The sequence below is a fragment of the Rana temporaria genome, chromosome 3 (genome assembly GCF_905171775.1).
Source record: "Rana temporaria chromosome 3, aRanTem1.1, whole genome shotgun sequence".
Classification (NCBI taxonomy): domain Eukaryota; kingdom Metazoa; phylum Chordata; class Amphibia; order Anura; family Ranidae; genus Rana; species Rana temporaria.
In genome coordinates, this window is record NC_053491.1 from 55,485,623 (window position 1) to 55,503,939 (window position 18,317).

The following is an 18,317-nucleotide window of genomic DNA, read 5'->3' on the forward strand; positions in this document are numbered from 1 at the left end:
CTAGCCACGGTGGAAGATGGATCTTGTAGTTTATTCATTCACAGATCTCTGCGCAGCTGTGAAGGCTGACCCCCGCACAGTCGCATTGATTTTAAATGTCACAGCAGCTGCGGAGAGAGGAACTCCTGCCCACTGTCAAAAGGAAAGGGGGCTGGTGATTACCTATATGTTACAGCATAAATACTAGTGAAACATGGCAAAAAGGAGAAAATACATTTTTTAGGGTTAGGGGCCGCTTGGATCCCCTCCTCCATTCCGGTTCAGTATTTAAAAAAGAGAGCAATGGGAGGCGGGACTTTATATGAGGCCCACGGACACAAATGAATACATTTGATACAAAGTAGCTTTTAATTGGTTCAAATTGTCATATAATTTCATATTTAAATTCTATGCATTTTTCTACATATTAATGCTTTTTTACATTTCAGCAGAGCCAAAAATTGCACAATAGTAATTAAATGGATATTCCAATAAACACTTTATAGTTACATGTACATCGAATGAATAAAACATAGTTTACATACATTGTAGTTGATGCCTGTGCAGACCTGAGACCCACTAAAATATCTCTAAATGGAAATAAACAAAGGGGTTTGGAGATATGTTCTAAGGAATGTCCATAAAGGGTTGATGAATATGTACACTTAGCGGTAGTTAATAGCTCTATGCGTTTCGGGCCTTTAGGGCCACTCATCAGGAGCAAGACCGTAGTGATCATCTAAGAATAAGAGAGACAAGCCAGATTCAATAATCTGGGGAGAAATATGTGGGTAAACACAATAGGAGATACCCCCCCATATATTTGTCTAGCCCACTTGAACTTACACTGTGCATCTGCACAGTGGTGGCGTGGCCATGAGGATCGCAGACCGGCCAGAGGATGTTACAATGTTTGTTTCTCTTATTCTTAGATGAACACTACGGTCTTGCTCCTGATGAGTGACCCTAAAGGCCCGAAACGCGTAGAGCTATTAACTACCTCGAAGTGTACATATTCATTAACCCTTTATGGACGTTCCTTATAACATATCTCCAAACCCCCATTGTTTATTTCCATTTAGAGATATTTTAGTGGGTCTCAGGTCTGCACAGGCATCAACTGCAATGTATGTAAACTGTTTTATTCATGTACATGTAACTATATGAAATATGTTTATTGGAATATCTATTTGATTACTATTGTGCATTTTTTGGCTCGAATGAAATGTAAAAAAGTGTTAATATATAGCAAAATGCATAGAATTTAAATATGAAATTATATGACAATTCGAACCAATTAAAAGCTACTTTTTATCAATTTTATTCATTTGTGTCTGTGTGCCTCATATAAAGTCCCGCCTCCTGTTGCTCTTTTTTTAACTAGTGAAACATGCTGGTAAATGTAAACCTATCCTTTGACCTCCGCCCATCTCTCAGCGGCGACTGTTTAGGCTGCTCATGCATTGAATCCTAGGAAAAAGGGGAGGTGGTCTTGTGCTCCCTCCTTAAACAATTACTGGCTACTTTGTAGCCCCCAAAGTAATCAGCAAATATTCAATGGGTAAAGTAACAGATTCTCTTTAAATAATAAGTAGCGATAAAAGCACTTGAAGTTGGGTAATTCTAGCTTTGCTTATATGGTTTTTTTTTTTTTTTTTTTTTTTTACTACAGGTAATAAGGCTTACTCAGTGAGTATCTGCTAAACTTTGCACCGGTTAGGAGATATTCAACCTGCATGCAACCGGTGATGTTACTGGTGCATGCGCTCTAAAGGGACAGCATACCTGTGCCCTCCCTTCACAGTGCCGTGCTGCGTCTGTGACTCCCGCGCGCATGTGTGGGAGTGATGTCATTGTGGCTCAACCAATCGGACGTCCCGAGCACGTGAACCTGGTAGAAAGACCAGGTGAAAATGGAAGCCCTGTCAGCGGTCACAGAGCCCCGCTGGAGGACTTCGTTCTAAGGTAAGTATTTCATAATGTGCTAGTATGTGATGCTAGTATGTGATGCATACTAGCACATCATGCCTTTTAGCACATCATGCCTTTTTTCTTGCAGGGTATTGTTTTTTTTTGTTTTTTTCAAGGTGCGGTTTACTACCGCTTTAAGCACATTCAAAAGTTAATGATTGGGGATGAGCATAAACTGTATTGAACTCAATTTTAGTCGTCATCATATATAACCTAAAATTACATAAATATTACATAAAAAATAGTTGTGGCCTGTGTTGTTTTCTTATTGCCCAACCATCTTGGACTCCTTGAAGTGTCCTTATTGTAATACTATGTCTACTAATAAACGTGAACAAAAGAGGGGGATCGATTTATTTATTTTACCCTTCTTTTTATTTATCCCTTGCATTGCAGTCTTCACACATGACTATAACTTATTTTTAAGTAGGTTAATTATGCATATGAAATGCTGAACTGTTGAGTTCATGAGTAATCCTTAAAATAATCTACTTTTGCTATACCTTGTTTTGGATAAAAGTAGGAGGTATGCTAAATGATAAAATGTGGGAAAAAAACAAGCATAGTTCTCTCTTGTAAGATTATTTGTTCCAGCACACTCACAAAACTGTATAGGCCTAAGGTTATATGGTGCTGGTGTTCAGGTAATGCCCAACCTCTTAGAAAGTCTCTCTCTAATAATTTTTTTTCTTTTCCCCTAAAAAGAACTGTTTCTAACAGAGGAAGACCAAAAGAAGCTTCATGATTTTGAAGAGCAGTGTGTTGAGATTTATTTCAATGACAAAGATGATAAATTTCATTTGGGAAGTGAAGAGAGGATACGTGTTACTTCGGAAAGGTAATGCATATTGCACAAGAAAAATTTGCACCTCCTATAGGCTCATGACATAATTTTTTCAATACTCTGGTATTTGTCATTATTGCCTATTGCGAAAAGGATACAGAAAATATCTTAAATGTACAGTACAGGAAACAGGCAAAGTATTCATAGACTCTGGCTTAGTACGATGCATGTAGCCAGCCACAGGGTGCTATACAGGTCTAATGCCGCGTACACGCGACCGTTTTTCAGGATGTAATAAATGACGTTTTTTTTTATGTCCTTAAAAACGATCGTGTGTGGGCTACAGAGCATTTTTCACGACGTAAAAAATGGGCATTAAAAATTTAGAACATGCTCTTATTTTGAACGTCGTAAAAAATGGTCGTGTGTAGACTTTAACGACGTGAAAAAAACGTGCATGCTCAGAAGCAAGTTATGAGACAGGAGCGCTCGTTCTGGTAAAACTAGCGGTTGTAATGAAGATAGCACATTCGTCACGCTGTAACAGACTGAAAAGCGCGATTCGTCTCTCACCAAAGTTTTACTAACACGAAAAATCAGCAAAAGCAGCCCCAAGGGTGGCGCCATCCGAACGGAACTTCCCCTTTATAGTGCCGTTGTACGTCACCGCGCTTTGCTAGAGCATTTATTTTTCACGATCGCGTGTAGGCAAGGCCGGCTTAACAATAATCGGGTTGAAAAAAACGTCGTTTTTTCTAGACCATTAAAAATGGTCATGTGTACGCTGCATAAGGCCATGGTCCATCTCTATTGTACCTAGTCCCTAAAGGCCCATTTGGGGGTATACCCGCTGAGACAGGCGAAGACTGGATTTTATATACAGTCTAGCGTCGTGGACGGGTAAGACAGACTTGCCCTGACCTTTACTGTAAATGACTAATTCACTGCAGAGTAAAGGTTTCAAGTTTGTCACTAAAACTCAATGGCTCAGAGCTTAGTCTCAAGTGGATGATCAGGCTTTACATCACACCACAGTTTTCATATTGTACTGCCACATCCACCTAGAACTTGTATATGGTACTCGAACGCTTCATCCTGCCATTTGGCTATGAGGACAGGATGGTTTACACCCGAGTTGCTGCATTTTTCTTTTGGGCTTGTCCTATATTCCGCACCCTACTCTGTGATTACCCCACAGGGAAATGGCTTCACATTTAGCTATCGTGGAGAACAAGCAAAAAAAAGCCATTGCAAAACCGCAGCTGAACGTTTGCTCTGCTGAAGGCCCACAGAGCACTCTATCTCAGAGTATTGATGCATCCCCTGAACTGGAGCAGGAACTGACTCTCATCAGTCTCTGCATTTGATTCTAGCTTCATTTCAGGCATGTAACAAAAGGAGAATTTTCTGCATCTATTTTACAGTTCCTCGAACAAATAACAGCTTTAATATAGCCATCTTTGCCCAGGACTCAAAAACACCACACTTACTCCCATTTCTCTACCTGAGTTGGATCCCGATATGCCTGCTGTAGACAGGGCACACACAGACGGGAATTAAGAAGACATTGACGTAGTATTGGAGGAAGCTGTATTACTAATGTAACATGCTTGCTAAAGTGGAAAAGTTCACTGCTGCCGCACATAAAAGTCTTGGCATTAAACAGCTTAATTCTCCTTTGTCTAACTATGCCCCTTTGGGTACAGAGAGACCTGTAAAACCCTATAAGTCCTTCCCAATTCATGAACAAATATAATGTGCAATCTGTGATATCTTTGCCAGACCTTCTCCAGTAGAAAGAGTTTAATGAACACAATCTCCAAAAGCAAGATCACATCAGCCCAGTAATGAGCTACAATCTCCAAAAGCAAGATCACATCAGCCCAGTGCTCAGAGAACTCCACTGGCTCCCTGTTATAAAACGTGCCGATTTTAAAATCCTCTGCCTGATCTACAGGGGCTACCACCAGCTGGGCCCACAGTTCCTATCAGACCTGACCCCACATTATATACCTAGACGTTGTCTCCGTTCAGCCGACAAAGCCCTAATCATTGGCAATAACGACAGGCTAATTTCCATAGGAGGAAAACGGATTGGCTCGGCGGGGGCAACTCTCTGGAACCAAATCCCACTTAACATTCGCACCTCCCCAAGCCTATATACGTTCAGGAAGAAGCTGAAGACCTGGCTATTCGGCCAAGCTTTTCAATCTTGGGCCAATTTTTCTACGTTCATCCATTCACTGATTAATAGTCTTTCTCCCTTTTCCGCCTCTCTTTTTTTTTTTTTTATCTTTTCTCGTCCTACTGCAGTTTTTCTTATTTATGCTACCCTCGGCAGAACATACAGGCCATCTGTCACAAAGCGCTTTGGCACCACCGACTGGTGGTATATGTGCGCTTCACAAACAAATAGTAATAAATAAATAAATAATGAACAGTAGTCTATTTCTGTAGTTGATCTTGCTGTCTTAGTCTTAAACATCTCACTGAACCTATTGAAGATGTTCCTTCTTTTTTTTAAAGGTTCTGCAGATAGAAAGTTTGAGATACTCTTATATGGTTACTTTACTCAAACCAACTCTCACTGCAATATCAGTACAGTATGTCGAACTGCAGCTAACTGGATTAGAACAATGAACAACCAACATGACCCTGTTTTCCAGAATCATGCTTTAATAGAGCAGTTACAGCATTCGCCTTCTGCTCTTCGTTCTTGTGTAGCTGTCCTAGAACAGGGGTGTCAAACTCAATTTCATTGTGGGCTGCATCAGTATTATGGTTGCCCTCAAAGGATCGGCTGTATCTGTAAGACTATATATATTTATCATGGGCTTTTTTTCCTGGATTAGGTGCAGGAAATCAACCAGCCCCCCTCCTTTTCCACACCGAACCTCATCGAATGGTGGGTGCGGGAAAATTGGGTGAATATTAATGGAGTTTCGCCACATTCCAGCTGAATAAAAAGCCCTCATGCGAGGACCACTTGTGTTTAACACTTGAGCCCTAGAACATGACGTGAGATGAATTTATAGAATGGCTGTGATATCCATTCACAGTGAAGAATCTTGTGGTTGAGGGCCTGAAAAACTGAAGCCTCCTGTAAAAGATGCCTCCTGTTTGAGGAGGCACTTGACCAATTTATAAAAAAAATGTCACAGGAAGGAAGTTTTTTTTTTTTTTTTTCCTCCACAGCGGAAGATTTCGACTTCCTTTTGTCAGAGGCCTCTACCTCAAGGAATATAGCACCTAGACCGCTCCAGCTAGGCTTCAAATCCAAACCCAAGTTGAGCTCTTCCTTTCAATGCAAGACTTGGGTCACAAAGCCTTCTTCCCAATGAAGGGGCACCGTTTTCCCTAAGAGTGGGGAAGTCTGTTTTAGTTTGCTTCTGTGGGTCACAGACGTCCCAGGTCTGTGGGTTCAATCAGTGGTTTCGAAGGGAGTACCAAATATAGTTCAAAGCATTACCCCCTCACTGTTTTCTTCTCGCAAATCAGTCAGGCTTGCAAATGTCCAGATCTATTTCTTGTCTCAGGGAGTAGTTGTGCCACTATCCCACAAGACAGGTTGAAAGGATCTTATTTAAATCTGTTTATGGTATGAAAGTCCAACGGGGGATATTCATCCTATACTGGACTGAAAATCCTTTTAACGAGTTCCTTAACTCGCATTGAATCTGTATGGGCAGTAATTGCCTCTCAGACATAGGGAATACCTAGCATCCATAGATATTCAAATGCCTATCTGCATATTCCAATGTATTCACCAAGTTATGGTCAAGACCTGATTGCATAAAGACCAGAATTTGAGGCATAGAGTAATCTCTGGGATTGAAGTGCCTTTGTTCACAACAGGCAAAGGATTTCCATCCCGGTTCACACTGGTGCAATGCGGGAAACCCTGCGATTCGGTGCCAGTTTCCGCATTGCACCTGAATCGCACACTGGTTCACACTGACATCTGCGAACCGCTGGAGGGGTCAATGTAATGTTAATGACACCCCCAGATGGGATCGCATTGGGAACTGTCAAATGGTGCAGGAATTAACTTGCATAGGTGTGAACCCATGCGATCCAATTCCAGTGCGGACCAAAAAAAAGGGTCCTACACCATTTTGGTGCAAATGCGATGCAATTTCAGCCATACAGTTTGTATGGCTGAATTTGCATGGCACAGACATCGCATTTAATCTGCACAACAATGCGGTGCTAATCACATGCAGTGTCTGTGATCGCACAAGTATGAACTTATCCTCAAGGTATAATAGTAGATCTCCCTGAAAGTGACTTTTCTTGCTGTTAGCTAGGTAGGAATACCAGTCTCAAAGACCCCTCTATCTCTTAAGACGTGGCCTTTAACAGCCATGGTTGAATCTATGAATACTTTGCCTGTGTCCTGTACTGTACTCAAGATATGAAATGTAAAGGCAAGTCAAAATCCCTCCTTTTTTTTTTTCCAGCTGCAAAATTGTTTTAGTAATGAAAACGAGGAGATTCATATTTGTTATCTAATTGGGTTATACCAAGCCAAGTGTGCTTTGCATTTGTTGATAAACCAACATTTCTGAAGTCTGTTTGTGCCACATCGTCTTGGTCCCGAAAACAGGCACACCATTTTCTCTTATGGAATTAGCCTGTTTTTAAACCATCAGCTAGTAAAAATTTGATAGCTAGATTCAAAAAGACACGCCTAACGTAAGGCAGGCGTAGCGTATCTCATATACGCTACACCGCCGTAAGTTAGAGAGGCAAGTGCTGTATTCTCAAAGCACTTGCGTCCTAAGTTACGGCAGCGAATCGTAAATGTCCCGGCGTAAGCGCGTCTATTTCAAATTGTGAAGAGGTTGATGTGTTTTGTGTAAATAAAGCATGACCCCACGTAAATTACGTTTTGAACGAACGGCGCATGCCGTGGATGTATTCCAGTGCGCATGCTCCAAATTACGCCGCAAAGACTCATTGGTTTCGACGTGAACCTAAATGACGCCCAGCCCCCTTCACGGACGACTTACGCAAACGGCGTAAAAATTTTAAATTTTGACGCGGGTCCGACGTCCATACTTCACATTGGCTGGGCCAGCTTTTTGGTGGACTAACTTTAGGCCTGAAAACGCCTTACGTAAACGGCGTATCTTTACTTCGACGGGCAAGCGTACGTTTTTGAATAGGTGTATCTCGCTGATTTACGCATTCTAGGCGTAAATCGGCGTACACGCCCCTAGCGGCCGGCCTAAATAGACAGCTAAGATACAACGGCACCCGCTGTGGTATCTTAGATAGATTTAAGTGTATCTCAATTTGAGAATACACTTAAATTTACGACAGCGCAGATTCAGAGTTACGACGGCGTAAAACTCTCTGAATCTGGCTATAAGTGTAATTTCATTTATTCCTAAAAAAAAATTGCGCATTATCCTACTGAAGTGTATCTGCAGTATGTGACGTGCTAGAGTTCAGTTATGGTATTTAATTTTAGTTATGAGTGATTTTATTTGCTCAAATGTTTACCAGGCAGATATTTAATATTAGAATAATTTAAAACCTCTGTGGTTTCTTGTAATTAAAGGATGAACTCATTTTTTGGAACGTATTGCATGTTCCACCCATATTTAGGATGGAACTTATAACATGCTCCTGCTGCCTTCTGCTCACAGGGGCAGTGTGACAGCGAGCAGAGGATCTTCTCCCTGCACCTGCTGTCGCAATTCAAAAAACGTGCCACCGTGTGGAGCTCTGCCAACATGGCTGCGTGATTAATTTTGTGTTTCCTGTGAATGAACGAACTACATGTACTGTCTGCCATCGTGGCAGAGTGTTGATGAACATTTTTGTAGTTCATCCACAAGCCCTGCTTTCAAACTGACTGCCCCTAAAGTATGTACAGGCTGGAAGCTGCAGGGCTTGTCTGCAGAAGCCTGAATTTGCACCCCTGATCCACTGATCACGGGTGTAATGCTTGCCAGGCTCCTGCAGGAAAAATTAGAAAATGCACATTTTTTGTTTGTTCTTTTTCACAAATATGTGCGTTTTTTTTTTTTTTTTATAATTTTTTCTGAACTTATCCTTACCAAAAGGTTTAAAAAGGCACCATTAAAGCCATAATGTGAAGTTTGAACATACAATTTTTTTTGTACTGTAACCCAGTTTTTGTTTTCTAGGGTGGAACAGATGTGTATACATATTAAAGAGGTTGGAGATCGAGTAAACTACATAAAGCGTTCTTTGCACTCTTTGGATTCACAGATTGGACACTTACAAGACCTTTCTGCTCTTACTGTGGACACCTTGAAAACTCTAACTGCACAGAAAGCATCAGAAGCTAGCAAGGTCCATAATGAAATCACACGTGAACTAAGCATTTCCAAGCACTTGGGACAAACACTGGTGGATGATGGGCCACTCCGTACCTCTATGAGGAAGAAGCAGAGTGTTGGCAATTTGTTTGGCTCTTCATTTCCACAGGGAAGCCCTGAGGCAAACAGTAATTTACTGTTCAATATATCTTTGAGGGATGAAAGAAGTGTTATGTATAAAAAGGTGACTGAAGACCCTTTCTTTCCACCTTGTAGAGAAAAACTTAATATTCCAGTGGCTGGTCCATCTGGAGGTGCCTTAGTTTCTTCTGCGGAATGTCCTGTAGAACTGCCAAGCACACAGGCAGCCCGGTCGTTCATTGATAATCAGAATCCTGTCAACATCACCAGTAGTGTGCCAAGCTGTGTTTCACCCTCTGCTACATTTTTTGTAAGCACACCAACCCAACCGAGTTCAAAAAATCAAGCCGATGTGGCATCAAAGCTGGAAATACCTCTTAAGGAGAAATCTGCTAAAGAAGCTGAAAATACAGTTGAATTTGGAGCTTTCGTTGGTGGGTGTTTTTTTTATTTTATTTTGTTTGTTAAACCTAAACTCCAGAGAGATATAAAGAAAAACTAATATAGTTAATGATACACTAGGAGAGGGTCCGGGCAGCCCTTTGAGCCCATCAAAACTTAAAGCGGAGGTTCAGTCGAATTTTTTTTTTTTTAAAAGCCAGCTGCTTCAAATACTGCAGCTGCTGACTCTTAAAATAGGGACGCTTACCTGTCCAGCGCGTCCACGATGTCGTCAGCCGAGGACAAGCAATCGCTCGTACCTTGGCTGCACCCGCCGCCATCCTTGGTTAGGGAATCGGGAAGTGAAGAGTTTCGGCTTCACTGCCCGGTTCCCTACTGCGCATGCGCCGTCACTGGTCCCCGCTCTCATCACGGAAACAGTGTGTTTCCCAGAAGACAGCGGGGGCTGCGAGTAGGGGTGTGGCTGCCGCAGTACTGTATTCCCGGAAGTGGGTGCAAATACCTCAAAATCTCAGACAGGTATCTGCACCCCCTCCCCCCTGAAAGGTGCGAAATGTGACACCCGGGGGGGGGGGGGGGGGGTGTCCGAAGAGCGGAAATTCCATTTTTGGGTGGAACTCCGCTTTAACTGTTTCACAATTGTGCTGTTAATAGCTTTTTAACTGATTACACAGGGAGAGAGTGTTGACCTCATCAGTCTTCTGCTACTGTTTTATTATCCACTTATAGGCTGGCAGTAGTAGGTTGGTGACCAAGCTGTTATCTTTATTTGTAATAAAGTAAAGATGGCTCACCAACCTGACTGCTATCTAGCAAGGGTTCCTGTAATACTTTCACTGAACACAATTACAAATACTTTGGCAGGTGAAACTATTTGCATGTTTTTAAGCTATGTTTTTTGCGGTTTTAAGTCCTGTTGTGTGTTGTTTTTTTGTGAGTTGCTTTGAACTGTCTTTGCCATTCTTTGCCTTTCCATTAAAGCCTTTTATCTTAAGTGTTTACAGGACATAGTTGAATCTGATGTATATATTTGTGACTTCAGAAAGGCAAGGAAGTCGCGATTGCCAGCTCTTATGGTGATAGTTAAATTTGTAAAATTATCTGATGATTGTAGGTATGTTCACACTGCTATTTCCTGTTACAACTCATTAAACATGGGAATAAAGAGTGTATTATTCCTTCCTATGGCCATACATTATATAAAGTTCTTGTATTTTTCCTTTATATTTACCAAAACCATATAATATGAGGTCAAACCTAAAAATTTGTATACAATCATGCAGGTCCTTGTACTACATTGTTGAAGGTAAATCTAAAGGAAATTGAACAAGACAATTGTATAATGTATGGCCAGCTGATTGTAAAGCCTTGTTTAAAAACATAACAAAATCAATGACAACACATGTTATACTTGATCGGTGCAGTGGTTTTTGCACAGGGCAATCCAGATCCTCCTCTTCTTGGGTCCTTCTGTGCTCCTGGCAGCTTCCTCCTCTCATGTGCCCCACAGCAATCCACTTGCTATGGGGCACCGGAGCTGAGCTGAAGCTCCCTGTGTCCATTCAGACATGAAGCTGTGGTTCGGCTCTCTTCTGATTGGCTAACTGACTTTGATAGCCATGGGAGCCAGTGGCGCCACTGCTGTGTCTCAGCCAATCAGGAGGAGAGTCTCGGATGGCCGAGGGACTCGTGGGCATTGTTGAAGGATGGGGCTCAGGTAAGTGTTAGGGGGTGCTGGGAAGGCTGCTGCACACAGAAGGCATTTTATCTTAATGCATAGAATGCTTTCTGCCTTTACAACTACTTTAAGTCTAGACCCCTCTTTGGACTACATGCTGTTTTTGGGTTACATCATGGTGATTCTGTGCTGGATGTGAAATTTTAATAAGCATGACTAGAATACGTGATGGCATTGGGGAGACTTTGGTACCTAAAAACTTAAGAGACTATTGAGCAAAACACCTCTTTACTGTGTGTCTGAACTGGATTTCTTTTTTTTTAGGTCATAGAGATAGTATAATGCTTCAAAAACAACCGAAGAAATCAGAACCCCAAAGCAAAGGAGACATAACCCCAACCGAAATGGTAACGTTTATTATTCAAGTGCTGAAATGACCTGTGACACCCACATTCAGGGACCACTGAGCATAACAAAAGCCCACAGGCACTAAAAAGATCTTATGCATGTTTTGCCTGTTTACAAGCATTGATTTTCGCTGCTGTTTTAAATTAATGCTTGCCTATTCTTGGTTTTCAGGTCATTTTGTTGATTTACATAAACCTATAAATAAATCACAGTTGCAGCCAGGGTGGATTTGATTTAAATCACTAGTAAAAAGGGTTGATTTAGATAAACTCAATCTAAATCCTAATTTTTAAAGAGCAACTGTCCTCTGACTCGCCGACAGTCCCATTCACTTTAATGGGATGGCTGGTGATGCGACAGTGACACAACAAGGTGAGGGACATGGTGGCAGCAGGTGAGTGGATGCCCGCTAACAGGTGCTGCCATGATGGATCTGAAATGCCAGGTGCTTTGAGTTTCCCAAAAATGTTTTTATATTGCAGAATATACAGCCTCATGCTACATAACTAAGCTCCATTTAATGCTGAATAAACTAAATTATTAATGTATCTTAAATTGAAAATTATCTTTGGATAGATTTTTACTCCAAAAGCATTTTAATATGAGCCCATTCATTTTGCATGCACTACTTTTGTTCTTAAGACCCAATTATCTTGAAGGACAAAAGTGCATTGGAATCCCCTGCAAAATGACAGGATCACTCTGGGTAAAGTTTAATTTAATCAAAATTAGGATTATAAATACAAAGGATATTCCCATAGTGTAGAAATCTTCTTTATTAAAAAACAAGCTAAAAACAACGAGCATAAAAGTCAACAACATAACTTGTATAAAACACTGTCTGTCCATAAGTTGACACCATGTGTTGTCAGTATGCAAAGCTCCGCTCCACATGTTTTATCCTATGGCACGTCATCCGAGGCTTCCATAAAAGAATCCTCTGATATTTAATCCACCCCCTTTTGTTTTATATAAAAAAAAATCTTAATAACATGCTATATAGATCATTGATTTGAGGTCTGGTAATATACAACGTAAAACGGAGAACATATGCACAATAAGAGATTTTTATTATGTATTATATATGTCTTCTGACACTGTTCTGTGTAAAAATCTTATTTTTTTTTTTGCTATACAATTATTTAGAACACCCAAACATATATATATATATATATATATATATATATATATATATATATATATATATATATATTATGACATTGCAGCCGCCAGCCTGCTATGGCTCTTAAAGGAGCAGACATACCAGTACAGCGATTCGCGGGAACAAGCCGACCTGCTGCTGTATAATGAAGGAGGCTGGTCGGCAAGTGGTTACATTTAGATTGTAGGAGGGCACAAATTAAAGGGGTTGGACTAAATGTCAGGGGATTCTTTTAACCACTTGCCGACCGCCACACGCCTGTTTACATCGGCAGAATGGCACAGGCAGGCAAATGAGAGTACCTGTACGTCCCTTTGAATTTGCCACCTAGCAGGTCCCACAAATTCTGTCGGCCTGCGATTGTGGCGAGGAGAGGCAGAAAGGGGAGATGCCTACGTAAACAAGGCATTTCCCTGTTCTGCCTAGCAACATGACAGGGATCTACTGCTTCCTGTCTTCAGGAGCAGTGATCTCTGTCATGTTGTGGTGAGCCCATCCCCCCTGCAGGGAACACATTTAACCCCTTGATTACCCCCTCGTGTTTAACCCTGTAACGGAATGACCCGTTACAAACAGACTTTGGAAGCATGAGGGGTACTCCTGTACCAGCGTCACCAAGGAGTCTTATGTCTAGAGTCACCTTATGTCCAATAGGGCCATAGGGTGACTGAGAAATTATATCCTAAATTACAGGACAGGGGACATTACTGATAGCTCATATTACAGGATCTTGAGATATTACAAAGTGTTGGTTTATTCTGACCCTACCGGTCAATAGAATGACTCTTTCAATGCTTAGCCCAGGCTATTGAGTTGTTAAATGAGGCTGGCTCCTGAAAGGCCTTTCATTGTGTGATAACACTGTTTAAAGCCTATTGATGATCAGGTGTGAATACCTTTCTGTCGGAGACAGACCGTCTGTCTAAAGATGTGGATTGAGGGGAAATCATTGTGTGATGGTGTTTTGTTTGAATTCTGTTAATGAAGGAATGTGACTCCTCAGGTGTAGTGATTAGGTCATGTTAATTATAGACCGGCACCGAAATGTCTGGAATGTTTAGTAATTAGCCATCTGAAGGTGTATTGAAGCCCCCCCCAGTGTGTGATGTGTGGGTGGAGAGTTTGATTGTTCCTTACATGCCTTGAAAACTTTATATAAACTTGAGAGCTAACCATTAAAAGTGTTCATATATTTTGACGCAGAGAATAGAGCTGTCAGTCTCATTCTCTGGGGAATTGATATGGATCGTGCCTGCTGGTTTGTCTGTGTGTCGGATAAGCTGTCGTGGGTTGATGGAAGGTCGTAAACAGTGGTGACCATTACAAACCCCTTCCCTGCCAATGTCTAAGAAAATATGAGCCGTCAGCATGCACAGCCCCCAATGACGTCCCAGAAACCCTTTGGGCGAAGCTTTGCATACTGATGTCACACCCGGCTGACTCACAGTGGCAGTGCTTTATAGGACTTATGTTGTCAGCTTTTATGTTCATTAACAGCTTGTTTTTTTTTATAAAAAATATTGCGACATAAGAGTGTTCCCTCCTATTTCATAATCCTAATTTTGGGGAGAGTCAACTTTTTTGCTGAGCATTTGAAAATGCTTTTTGGCCTCAACGATAGAAAACCAGCGGGTGTTTCTAAATGGGTAGAAATGAATTGAAACCCTATTCTGTGGTTTGTTTTGATCCATTAGAATAAATAAATTCACATTAAAAAGCACACAAAAGGTCAGGGATAGCTTTTCCTAAAGTTCAACTGTTTGTTAAGAATAATGTTTGTCTATAGTCTGGGCACAGGTGCACTAAAGCTAGCTCAGATGTTTTGGATCCTCCTTGTGGGGGCAATTACAGACATGGTTTAATATTGCCATAATTCTAATCCATAATTCTAACTTTGAGTTAAACTATTTGGAGAAGTTAGGAGAATAATGGAAGCGTTTCAAATATTCCAGAGAAATGTAAAGACACATTTTTGTCACAAAATTGCCCCCAAGATGTACATCTGACACGATCAACAATTTACTCGAACATTGGAGATGCCCTGTGTACCTTCCCTTTCCTTTTTCCTGGTATGGTGGCATTTGTTTACAGCAAAATCATTGCGAATAAGAACTAGAATGTGTTGCACACGTTTGTACTAGCAATGAAAAAGTTGCAGGATTTCTACTTATTTGGTGCAAGACTTTCGACTACACACTTACATACTGCTATGTATCATCAATTGCCTTGATTTAATCTCCTCCAGTGTGGTTTGATAGAATTTTTTTTCCCTTTTATTCTGTAGCTGGACCCATACCATCCTTCTAGCCTGAAACAAGTAAGATCCTGTGCCGGATTCATGGAATTTCATAAGATCTCTCAGTCCTTGCGCTTAGACCAGTGTAAGTCTTGTGAGGATATGGTTTGTTTGCATAATATATGTAACATACAGTCACACATCTTCTCTCGTGTTATACCCACGTACACAAGCGCCGAATATCGGTCGGTTCAACAGAAACCGGCTGACATTCCACCCGTGTGTACAGCAGCCTATCTGGCCGAACGTCTGGCTTCTATTGAAGGGGCATGACTGAAAAACATCTGAGGATCGGCATCCTATTAGCGCTCTCTGCTAATGGCTGCAGGCGCTGATCGGTGTGTTCTGGCATTGGCAGAACACAATAGCTCAGCGGGGAGATCGCTGTACAAACATCGAATAGTTAGGCTGCCCATACATTATACAATTTTCTTGTTCAGTTTTCCTTTAGATTTACCAAAACCATGTAATATGAACCTAAACACTTTCAATTTGCATTTAATTGAGCAGGCCCTTGTACTACATAGTTCAAAATTGAAATAAGAAATTTAATGAGAAAATTGTATAATGTATGGCCAGCCTTAGTATAGCGGCTCCTCTCAAGCTCTCCAGTTTGTTTCCGTTCAGCTCGCTGGGTTGAACATAAAAAAAGAACTAGTAGGTCCGGATTCACAAAGCACTTGCGCCGACGTATCTCCAGATACGCTGCGTAAGTGCAAATATGCGCTGTCGTATCTATGCGCCGGGCCCACAAACTAAGATACGCCTAAAAACAGGCTTCATCCCACCGACGTAACTTGCCTACGCCGGCATAGAGTGGGCGCTTATTTACGCTGGACGCATTTGGCGCTCCCATTGATTTTCTATTCAAATATGCAAATTAGGGAGATACGGCGATTCACAAACGTACGTGCACCCGACGCAGTGCGCGTAAAGTCATACGTCCGGCGTAAAATTATGCCCCATAAAGGAGGTGTAACTCAGCAGCATCCATGCAAAGGGCTGCACCAGGGAACACAAGCCGGCGTATTTTACGTAGTTTACGTTGGACGTGAATATGGCTGAGCGTAGGTTACGTGCAGTGATCCGGCGTATTTTAGGGAGTAGTTGCGACGTGATTCTGAGCATGAGCACTGGGATGCTTCCACGGGACGGCGCATGAGCTGTTCGTTAAACGTATCTGTCTGGCGCTTGGCCCATCATTTGCATGGCTCACGCTCACTTCCACCTACGCCGGCTTACGCCTAGGAAACCCAGCGCAGTTTTGGGAGCACTGGCTTTGTGAATTCAGTGCTTGCCTCTCTGCGCTGCATCGGCGTAGCGTACAGGAGATACGCTACGGCGGCATAAATGTGCGCCGCTGTCTGTGAATCCGGGCCGTAGTGTGTACCTGGCTTCATGGATCTCTTAGGAAAATTATCACAACTAAAATCCTCTGTAGTCACATAATCATGACTATATATTCTTTTGGGGCAAACAAAATTTAAATGTATTGGACTAGCTGCGTAACCAGAGTAGCTCACGTATCTATCTGCACTTGTTTAAGCAATGGAGGCAATTTGTGGCTGTTGGGAGGGGCTTGTCAGGGTTGTGTACATTGCTTCCTGAAGTGTCAGAGTGCGCCCCCTTATTACTTTTCCCTTAGGAGCCCTGAGCCCTTATGTATCCAGTGGACTGGCTCCTCAGAGGAGATATGGAAATATCAAAATGTCTTGATGGGTGAATGTTTGGAGGAACAGGCATGCCTAGGCAGATTGCATTTGTATGTAGACTGCCGTAGGCAACATCCCCATGTTGTGCTGATCCTCCATGATTGAAAAAAATGGAAGGCAATGAATTTAAAGAGATGGACAAGGGAAAGGCTAGATGATGCTAGACATCCTTTTTCCAGGAAATGGGGTGAGCTTTTTTAGACTTGCTACAACTTCTACTGCACTCTCTGAGAAGACCACAATAAACAATGAAATCAGAGTAAGCAATATCCGGAAGAGGAGAGGAGCCTATACAGCTGTGCAAGATTTAAGTGGAAGAACGGCAAAGGTTCAAAGAACCCCCCACAATCAATTAAACAGTATAAGTCCATTGTTATGTGTACAATTATTTAAATGTAATATGAGCTAATGTGGATAGATTATCACAATGAAAAGCACCTTATCCCTGAATTGTTGAAATAGACATGACAGATTAAATGGGACTATAACGGTGCAATCGAAACCAAAGAGAATATTATAAAATCTTCAATATTTATTAACAAGTATATCTAAAAAGTCATATTTTGGGGAAAAATAAAACATAGGCTTAAAACCCATAAATGTGGACCGTGAGCTGTTTAGAGTGGCAAAGACGAGATTCCCACGTTTCGCCCTATTGGGCTTCCTCAGGGGATGCGATCCGTTCAGGGTCTCCACACTTGCAGCAATGATCAAAAATGTATTAATGATGAAGTGCAATATCCACTGCAGAACTACAGGTACCACAGGAGGCAAACACGGACCGGATTAGGTTAAGCTGTATAAGTAAATGACAACGGGGGCAGGGTCCACAGTGCAGGTTATTCAAATATTAATGCTGTGTCAAATCCTGTGGTCTGTGTATGTGTCCCTACATGTCTCCGGGCATGCAGCCGAAGACACAGGCAGACCACATGGCTCCCGCTGCTGTCAATATGTCCAGGGAAGAAGGAGACAGTGATGGGAGCCGCTTCTCTCGTGCACATCACTGGATTGGGTTCAGGTAAGAATAACTGAGGGCTTGGGAACCTTCTGTGTGCAACAGCCCATCTCGATCTGGCAATGTTGCACAAGAGACTCGGCTGTCCGGGACTCTCCCTTCTTATTGGCTGAGACAGCAGCGGGGTGGCATTGGCTCCCGCTGCTGTCAATTAAAATTGGTAAGCCAATGAATTTAGAGGGCAAGGCCAGGCCCGCGGCTTCCTGTCTGAATGGATACAGGCACGGCCGGGAGCAACCCATAGCAAGCTGCTTGCTGTGGGGGCACTCGAGGAGGGAATGGCCAGGAGAGGAGAAGAGGAGGATTGGGCCTCTCTGTGCAAAACCAACTGCACAGAGGAGGTAAGTATAACATGTTTTTATTTTTAACAAAAAAAAAAACGAGAAGTTCGTATCACTTGAATTCATAGCATGCATTAAGGTATAAAACCTTAAGGCTTTAGAACCACTTTCAGAATAAAAGCTTATGAGCTG

The 18,317-nt window shown here is 41.9% G+C and overlaps 1 protein-coding gene across 4 annotated transcripts in view; it reads left to right on the forward strand.

The window, feature by feature from the left end:
- Positions 1–18,317, forward strand: part of TRPM7 (transient receptor potential cation channel subfamily M member 7) — a 190,026-nt gene that overhangs the window by 140,716 nt on the left and 30,993 nt on the right. For all 4 annotated transcript variants that reach the window (XR_005747851.1, XM_040342596.1, XM_040342595.1 and 1 more), the window contains 4 exons: positions 2,656–2,788; positions 8,893–9,602; positions 11,573–11,655; positions 15,103–15,199. Coding sequence is in view for 3 of the 4 variants with exons in the window: in XM_040342596.1 (XP_040198530.1) it covers positions 2,656–2,788; positions 8,893–9,602; positions 11,573–11,655; positions 15,103–15,199 (1,023 nt within the window). In the remaining variant the exon portion in view is untranslated. The remainder of the gene's footprint in view (positions 1–2,655; positions 2,789–8,892; positions 9,603–11,572; positions 11,656–15,102; positions 15,200–18,317) is intronic.